The following is a 9050-nucleotide window of genomic DNA, read 5'->3' on the forward strand; positions in this document are numbered from 1 at the left end:
GACGCCGGGTGTGTCCTAGAAATAAATACATAGGCTAGTCCCTGCAAGACTGCAACCCGAGGGTCACTTCCTTCGGATCAAGCCCCATGGAAATCTGTCCGATATAAGCCTCACTACGCATCGCTTCAAAGCAGAGCAACAACAACCAAAACATCCCCTAAACGATAACACGCCCCGTCGTGCAAAACCCTTATTAAGCCTCTCCTCGTCCGCTTCCCACAGTAGCGCAGGGCAACATCCTCCTTCAGCGCCGGAGTCGGAGGAGTCAAAGATGCTTCACTTTTCATCCTGCGCAGGCGCCGCTTCGCCGTATTTGGTGGTGGGGAGAGCCGGAGAAGCCGAGTAATTCGGCGCCTGCGCAGCGGGCTCCTTCCTCGGCTCGCTCGAACTCTCGCGTGGTATCGCGGTGACTGGAGTCGGTTCCCGTTCAAACGCTGGCGGGAGTCGGACGGCGCCGGTCCAGCTAAAGCGCCGAAGGAGGAGGAGGGGAGTCCGCTCCGTTGTGTCTCGAGGGCCTTGTCCAGTTAGCCGAAGGGAACTATTGTGCTGCGGCCTTTGGCCGGTAGTACGGTGCGCTCTGTACATGCCCAGGAGAAATACTTAACCTCATTGACGCTTGTTATCCACTGAGCCGAGGGAAGTTCCCGGGGTGCTGCTCTTCCTTGGGGGCTTGGAGGCCTCCTGAGACTTAACGGTATGTGTGCGTTGTATTTGCAAATACGTGGCCGGAGGTGCAGCAGTAAACGACGCCACCACGCAATAATAATTATAATTAATTATAAATATTATTATTATTTATTTATACCCCGCCCATCTGGCTGGGTTTCCCCAGCCACTCTGGGCGGCTTCCAACAAAACACTAAAATACAATAACCTATTAAACATTAAAAGCTTCCTTCAACAGGGCTGCCTTCATATGTCTTCTAAAAGTTTGGTAGTTATTTTCCTCTTTGACATCTGGTGGGAGGGCGTTCCACAGGGCAGGTGCCACTACCGAGAAGGCCCTCTGCCTGGTTCCCTGTAACTTGGCTTCTTGCAGCAAGGGAACCACCAGAAGGCCCTCGGCGCTGGACCTCCAGCAAAGGCCATGGCTCCCTCTTGACCCTCGGGGAGACCAGCTCTGTCCCCCGCAGGGCTTTTCCCCACCCCAACCTTTGCATTGAGCTGGTAGGCTGCTGTTTTGTCTCTTCTCCAGGCAAGGTATAACCAGCTCCTTCAACCTTCCCTCATAGGACCTGGTCTCCAGGCTCCTCAACATCTTTTGTCTCCCCCTCCAAAGACCTTCCGGTTTGTTAACGGCCTCCTTAAACTGCCCACAGCTGCAATACTGGTCGGTATCTTCCTTGTAAGCTGCAGTTTGCCTGTGATGTGTACAGAGTTATTCTTTTGCGGGGAAGTGGGCAAGACATATGACATGGGTAGGCAAACTAAGGCCCAGGGGCCTGATCTGGCCCAATCGCCTTCTAAATCCGGCCTGTGGATGGTCCGGGAATCATCGTGTTTTTTACACGAGTAGAATGTGTGCTTTTATTTAAAATGCATCTCTGGGTTATTTGTGGGGCATAGGAATTCGTTCACTGTTTTTTTCAAAATACAGTCCGGCCCCCCACAAGGTCTGAGGCACAGTGGACAGGCCCCTGCTGAAAAAGTTTGCTGACCCCTGACATATATTCTGGCCTCGTCCATGTTGCTTTCCCCAACCTTTGGAAAATTTGGGCCTGCTGTGTCTCTGCTTCACTGCCTTGGATAACGCAGCTCTTTTATAATAATAATAATAATAATTAATAAAACAATAAATAAATAATAAAATTAATATTTTTATTAAAGATTCCTTAGTTTACAAAAATCTGTGCATTGTCTCTTTTTTCAAGTTGTGTTTTCTATAGTTCAGTTTCATTTGTTGTGAGACATTAGTGTTGCATACAGTATTAGGTTAGGAAGGAAAGGGGGGTATTGTACTTAGTGGGGGGGGTTGTGTCAGCGTCACTTATATAGGTTCTCTTACTATTTGCTTGTTATTTTTCCTTGGTGGTGAGAGAGGTTGGGGGTGGCCTAGGGTGTGGTTAGTTGTCTTTGGTTGGCTGTAGTGAGATTCATTTTTGTGTGTCAGTGTGTGTGTATTTTTGGATCAGGTTATCCAGATTGATTCATATGCTGTCAGCTTATTGATAACGCAGCTCTTGAAGATGAAGCTGGCATGCAAATAAAATGATTAAAATCAGTCAGTCATGATAAAACTCATAAAAGGTGCTGTGGATCAAACTTGTTGGGAAATGATGTCTTTAAATTCTAGGCTGTCAGCGAAAACCTAGTGATAGGGTCAATGTGTTCTGTGCATCTTGAAATGGGGCTCGCATTTCCAAGTTTGAGAGATGAGCCAGCACATTCAAAACAAATGCCATATTGTATGGGCATGCCCCCTTTTCAGTTCAGCCCTCTGTGTAGTAGAGAATCTGCAAGGAGCATAATTGAAAAAGGGATTTAACCTGCTGCTGGGTTCTTTATTCTTCACCCACTGCTGGATGCTGTAGTGCTGTGTTTCCTCTGGTTTGTTTCATTCCTTGTGCCTGAGGTGGTCCCTGCACTTCATGCATCCTATAGGTTGCAGCAGTTTGTCTAACAAACATGCAATGCTTCTTTCCCATTCTTACAGGCTTTTAATATGGAGAATGAGAAGTCCAGGATTCCTATCTACAGTGTCCAACAGCCCAAAGTGATCAGTATGCCAACAGGTGTGTTAGGCTCTTGAGAGAACTACTGTATTCTTACTGTATAGCTGTTTTTCACCCCTATGGTGCTCATCCTAACAGCTGTGGCAGCCAGGATGAATCTCCCAGGCTGGGGGATGGCTGGAGAGCCTGTGGCCCTCCAGATGTTGCAGCACTCCAGCTCCCATTGGCCAATAGTCAGTGGTGATGGGAGCTGGAGTCCAGCAAGTTTTAGAGACCCACAGGTTCCCTGTCCTGCCTAGAATTTTCTAATAAGCTGCTTGCCCTGAGTTGAGCTCTACCGTGTGATCAAACCTTAAGTTGGCACCATGTGCCCAGACCTTCATTGAACCTGCATTGAAATGTCATCTAGGTAAAACAAGGGCCAAACTATTTACCTTTCTAAATGCCTGGTGTGGTTGTGGGTTTTTAGGGAGAAAAAAAAGTGGGTCTTCAAATGCTGTTTAAATGTGGAGACTGAGGGAGGTGCTGTCAATCATGTGAGTTATTGAGTTTCCTTTTGTTTTTAAATGGATTCCTTATTTGCAGATCCACATTCAAAAAAGCAATGTTTTGTCAAACCTGACCTGGGCCCCTTGAAAGCTCCTGATTTCACTTTTGGTGAAAATGTTCCTGTGCGTACTGCCCTCAAAGACACAAATCAAAGGTAAATATAAGTGTATACTACCATTGAGATTTTCTATGGAAGCTCTACTGAAAGTGCCCTAGACACCTGGGTTGCACTTGACTGGGATATGAAGAAATAGACAGCTTTCTTCAAAGCCATGCCTAGTTTTTGGAACTCCTTACCCATTTAGGCCTCTCTTCTACCAGCTGATCTGTTGTCATTATTGCCTCTACTCTATTTTATTATTGTTAGTCCTGCCTTCCTGCCCCTGCTTTTTTATAAAAACATGTTTAGATGTGCAGACTGCTTTGAGCTCTTCTTTTAATGGAAAGGTGTTGTAAAATAACTTTTAAAAAGCAAACAAAGCTTGTAATCATTGGTATTTAACAACAAACATGACTGCTTGACATTTCTCAGCAAATGTGCTGCTTTATCCTAGAATCAATAGAACCAACCGCACTAACAGGGAGCTTGGAGGTCACGTTGTCCATCCCCTGCTTGACACAAGCTGCAAGTACAGCATTGCTATGCAACCTCTGCCAACCAGCTTCTGGTTTAATGTCCCAGTGGTGTCCAAACTTTTTTTCAAAGAGGATCAGATTTGATGAACTGAAGGGCCGTGGGGGCCAACCAAAGGGCCACCCCAAGGTTGTTGAGCTTTTTTTAGGATTTTACCCCAGGAAAGAAACTGCCACAGGGGAGTTAAACCAACCAGTGGGCCGGATTAGGCCCGGAAAAGGACTTTGGACATGCCTGCCCTAAGTGAATGTGAGCCCACTACCACCTGATGTAGTCTCATCCAGCCTGTACTATTCTAAGTTCTTATACAGCTCAGGACCAGGTTACTTGAGAGACTGCTTTATCCCTTAAGCATCTAGTAGATTGTTGCAGTTTGCAAGTTTCTCCTGCAAGTGCCAAAGATCTCTGAAGCCTGCTCTATAGTAACTCGGAGCAAGACTTTTAGTGTGGCTGCCCCTGTTCTGTGAAATAGCATTTCTGTCAATAGCATTTCTATCTGCACTTTCTGGAAACAGTTGAAGGTTATGTTCGAACATACTTTACCAGCTGCATAATGGATCTGTACCCTGCGCACTTGTTGGGATGGTTAGCCTTGTTTTAAATGTATTTGCCTTTTGTGTTCTTAATTGTTTTAAATTATTTTATGTGTAAAAACGCCTGGAGATGGTTGTTTGGAAGGTTTAAATATTAATTATTAAATTAATAATAATGTAATTAATTAATAGGTTTCTCATAATGTTTAGCCAAAAGCTACTTCCTTGCAATTTCTACACTTGATGAAATGTACCAAATGGTGTGAAGGAATTTTGGGTTTAAATAATGGCAAATGTTCAGAGGATCAAGCTGTTAGTTGGTTTGGCTTTGTAATATTAATAAAAGCTACAAATATCATTATTTAACTCTATTAAGGTTCATGAAGAAGGCAACACAGCCACCACCTAAGAAAGCAGCATCGTCAAATGCTCGAACGTGAGTGCCCCAAAGCAAAGCTGTTTCTTACACATTTTCTTTCTCTGCTTCCTACTCGTCCACAACATGACTATATATGTATATAGTTTTTTAATTCTGTTTAATTTTTTTGAATGATTTCTCCCCCTATTTTTTAGCGGTTCTTACTATTATCTGTAAGCCGCCTTGAGTCCCATCAGGGAAAAGGGCAGCCTATATAATAAATGTTGTTGTTGATTCCACATAGGAATGGATTTAGATCAAATTAACATTTCTTAAGTGATGACCTCATTTAAGAAAATGCAGAATATCATATAAACATCATGATGTATTTCTATGTTTATTTTGCATTATGTGATTTTTCTTTAAAGTCACCATGCAGCTTCAGTGTGCAGCTATATACAGTCATACCTTGGTTTTCGGACAACTTAGTTCTCAAACGTTTTGGTTCCTGAACGCCGCAACCCGGAAGTGACTGTTCCAGTTTGCAAACTATTTTTGGAAGTCGAACGTCTGACGGGGCTTCTGCGGCTTCCGATTGGCTGCAAGAGCTTCCGGACATTTTGGAAGTCGAACAGACTTCTGGAACGGATTCTGTTCGACTTCCAAGGTACAACTGTATATACTTTTGAATCCACGGTGAACACTGAAATGTCCAAGAGTAGTAAATAGCAAAGCTGTGAATGCTGTTATCATAAGCTGGTCAGAATGTGCTTCTTGATTAGAATATTCCTCACATAGGGCCCTAAACTAGGAACTGCAGGTTTGCTGGATCTTCATTTTTCATACATTTAAAGGTGAAAAAGATTTCGGAGCCCAGTCCTTGCATGCTAATTACCCCCAAGCTGTCTTCATTTCAGCTGTGTAACTTAGGGCAGGGATGCTGGGAGGGAGTCATTTTGTTGCTGCTATTGATAAATAGTTGGGAGTCAGAAATCCTTACCTGGGTAAATTACCCAAAGATCTGGTACACCTGGATCTACTTTCTCCCCTCTGCCCATGTCTTAAATGACAACTCATGTATATTTACCTCTTTCTATCTATGGTGTTCTGTGTGAGCTTTGTCTGAATGTTAAATGCAGACAAACTGCTCATCCACGATGCATCAGTGATATGTTTTTGATCCTATAGCCCTATGAGCAGATACAGACGGGAGGCTGAGCTCCGAAACAAGAACAAGCAGTTGGAGTCTGCTAAATGGGAAGTGAGCTCAAAGCTGATGGAAGCAGAGGTAGGAAACAAACTTGATTCTGATTATCCTAAAATGATCTCAACTGTGCACTGGGTTCCCCCCAGATTTCCAGCACCCTTCTAAGAAGATTAGGTAAATTCATGGAGAATAAGGCCATTGATGGCTACCAGCCATGGTGGCTGTATGCTACCTCCCAAGATCAGAGGCATGTTGCCTCTGAATACTAGTAACTGGAGAAGAACAGTGGGAGAGGGCTGATGCACTTGTGTCATCTTTGTGGGCTTCCTATAGGAATCTGGATGAGCACTGTGGGAAACAGGATGCTGTACTAGGCAGCCCTTTTAGTCTGATGCAGCAGACCAAATCCGGGACAAGATGCTAAGGTATCTTGTCCCGGCATTGGCTCATTGGACTGTACTTGCCCAATGGGCCACATTGTGTGTGTGTGAAGTTATTTAAAAATACAGTGGTACCTCGGGTTACAGACGCTTCAGGTTACAGACTCTGCTAACCCAGAAATAGTACCTTGGGTTAAGAACTTTGCTTGAGGATGAGAACAGAAATCGCGCAGCAGCGGCGTGGCGGCAGCAGGAGGCCCCATTAGCTAAAGTGTTGTCTCAGGTTAAGAACAGTTTCAGCTTAAGAATGGACCTCCGGAACAAATTAAGTACTTAACCCAAGGTACCACTGTATGTTACCAGATTTAAACAGGTTTTGAAAAGGCCATCCAAGAAATTGGCTTGTAGAAATATTGTTAATGCCTGCTCATGCCAGCGGTCTATGCGGGGTGGAGGGCAGGCTTACTTCCCTCTAGTGTGTAGTTTTTCATCCCTCCTGCGTCAGGCAAGCAAACCTTAAATGCTTGAAGGCCTAATAAAAACTGGTGCTCTGCTGTTTGGTTTAGTTATCTGTATTTGCAGAAAGATCTGAAGAATACGAAGGAGCAGTGTGATAATCTGGAAAAAGAAAACCAGAAGCTGAAGAAATTTCAGGAGAGCTGCATGTTGATCTTGTCAGCTAGGAATTGTGATCCAGGTATAAAATACAGTTGCTTCTCTGCTCTCTCCCCTGTACGTATACACCTGCAGTATACTATCACTTTCTCCCAAATGTCTTAATGGAGTTTCAATTCCTTGGATAAAGTTCCCTGTGATTTCTTTCTTTCTTTCTTTCTTTCTTTCTTTCTTTCTTTCTTTCTTTCTTCCTTCCTTCCTTCCTTCCTTCCTTCCTTCCTTCCTTTCTTCCTACACTGGATGCAAGGAGGTTGCAGGACCTTTTGGGACCTCCTGTGATCAGGGCACATACACAGGAACACCTGTACACTTCTAGGTGCTTCTTTTTGGTTATCCCACTGAGTGTATGGGAGTGCTGGAAGCAGGGTCAGGGGAATGTGCTGATATTGGGACCCCAGTGCCCCACATTTGCCTGCATGGAATGCATGTGTTTCACTGCTGAACTTATAGTCCCTCCCCATGCGATCACACTGTGATCTGCAGAATCTTTTAAATTTTAATTTGGTGTTTTAGATGGGGGAGGGGGTTATTGGTTTGTGTGGGGCGGTGTTCTTGTTTTTATTATGTATCTTGTTTTTATCTTTATTTTTATGTTGTGAACTGCCCTGAGATCTATGAATGAATGGCAGTGTATAAATTCAATAATAAATTTTGAGTTGCTTATTAAGGATAGTCCCAGAACTATGGGAATGGAGGCCATGCTTCTGGTAAATTAATTGCATATGTATGGTTCTGACTTGTAATTTTTTTTTCCATTCCAATTAGCTACAGGTGACAAAATTTTGGAAGAGGATGAGGAGAACAAGAAGACACAGTCTGAAATAATGGTGAGAGAATGAACCCGTTTCCTCTTCCCTAGGAAACTGCTTGTGTGACTCTTCCCCTCCACCTGCAAAGTTTCTTCTATGTATTTTGCTGCGTTCCAGCTGTCATGGGTCCTAAATAACTACGGAGATACCTTCTGAATATCTCCAGGACAGGATTTGACAGAACTGCTGTCCCTGATGCATGGCAGTCAATGTGATGACCTCTATATGTTGCTAGGCGACTGTCGTCATCCCTGACCATTGGACATGCTGGCTGGACCCCACTTTGTCAACCCCTTCTTGTGCCTTTTCTTTCAGGACTTGATGGAGAAGCTGACTACCGACCTTGAACTATTCACCCAGATGGCAAAAGAGCAAAAAGAGAATCTTCAGGTAAAATACGAATTGTCTTCCTTCTCCATTACTGCCAACATACAGAGCATTTAAGCCTGACCACCACCACTGCTAGGTCTCTAGACACAGAGCCAACACCACACAAATTCCTTTCTTCTAAATGTTTTTTCTTCTCTGCTCACCTGACGCTAACTGCACCTCCATATATGTATGCAAACTTCTTACTTCTGTTTGGCAAGAGGGGAAAGGCCTGAACGGACAGCAACTTCGCACTGCAAGCAAGCCACTTTGCAGAGTGATCTTGTACCTGCTAACTGAAAACAAGTCGTGTAAACCTTGAAGGCTAGCAAATTTATTATGGCATAAGCTTCATGGACTTCAGTACTTAATGTTGTTGCTGCCTTTCTGAAAACTGAAAATACAAGTTGTGTGTAGAATACATTAACTATTAATTTTCTTTCCTCGTAGAAGACACACGACAAATGGAAGCAGGTGGAGGAGGAACAGGCCCATTTCTTAGAGCAGGAGCAGTGTTTTCATAGAGAAATGGAAGATTTGTTTGCCATTTTGGATCAGGCAGAGGAACTCAATTCATCATAACAAGAACTGAGCCATGTAATCTTGTGCTGATCTGCTTCCTTATTGGACTCCAATATATAGAGCAGGGGTATCCCTTGGAGCTTTATAGTTTTAATAAGGTTTGTCTTTGAAACCCTTTGGGTTTTTTTTCCTTTTCTCTGTTTTGTTTTTTGTAAATAATTTTTTTGGGGTAATTAATTGATTAAAATAAAATCAATTTAGAATGAGAATCATACGTAGGATTTCTTTTTTTCTAATACAATGAAACAAATGAAAGAAGCAATATCAATGGAATTTTAAAAT

At 43.5% G+C, this 9050-nt stretch overlaps 1 protein-coding gene across 1 annotated transcript; it reads left to right on the forward strand.

Annotated features, from left to right (window-relative positions):
* The first annotated feature begins 391 nt into the window (after positions 1–391).
* KNSTRN (kinetochore localized astrin (SPAG5) binding protein) lies at positions 392–8977 on the forward strand. Its single transcript, XM_053382711.1, has 9 exons — positions 392–694; positions 2654–2732; positions 3258–3375; positions 4765–4824; positions 5935–6034; positions 6916–7030; positions 7774–7835; positions 8133–8207; positions 8637–8977. The coding sequence occupies exons 2-9, from the start codon at positions 2663–2665 to the stop codon at positions 8766–8768; spliced, it is 732 nt and encodes a 243-aa protein (XP_053238686.1). The 5' UTR covers positions 392–694; positions 2654–2662; the 3' UTR covers positions 8769–8977.
* Positions 8978–9050: the final 73 nt, after the last annotated feature.

Source organism: Podarcis raffonei, chromosome 1 (assembly GCF_027172205.1).
Source record: "Podarcis raffonei isolate rPodRaf1 chromosome 1, rPodRaf1.pri, whole genome shotgun sequence".
NCBI classification, from domain to species: domain Eukaryota; kingdom Metazoa; phylum Chordata; class Lepidosauria; order Squamata; family Lacertidae; genus Podarcis; species Podarcis raffonei.

What these genes read in the sequence shown, in the direction of transcription:
- KNSTRN (XM_053382711.1), top strand. Translation starts at nt 2,663, where the DNA reads ATGGAGAATGAGAAGTCCAGGATTCCTATCTACAGTGTCCAACAGCCC. An exon ending in GCATCGTCAAATGCTCGAAC is followed by an intron (nt 4,825 to 5,934) that starts GTGAGTGCCCCA and finishes TTGATCCTATAG; the next exon opens with CCCTATGAGCAGATACAGAC. An exon ending in AGACACAGTCTGAAATAATG is followed by an intron (nt 7,836 to 8,132) that starts GTGAGAGAATGA and finishes CTTTTCTTTCAG; the next exon opens with GACTTGATGGAGAAGCTGAC.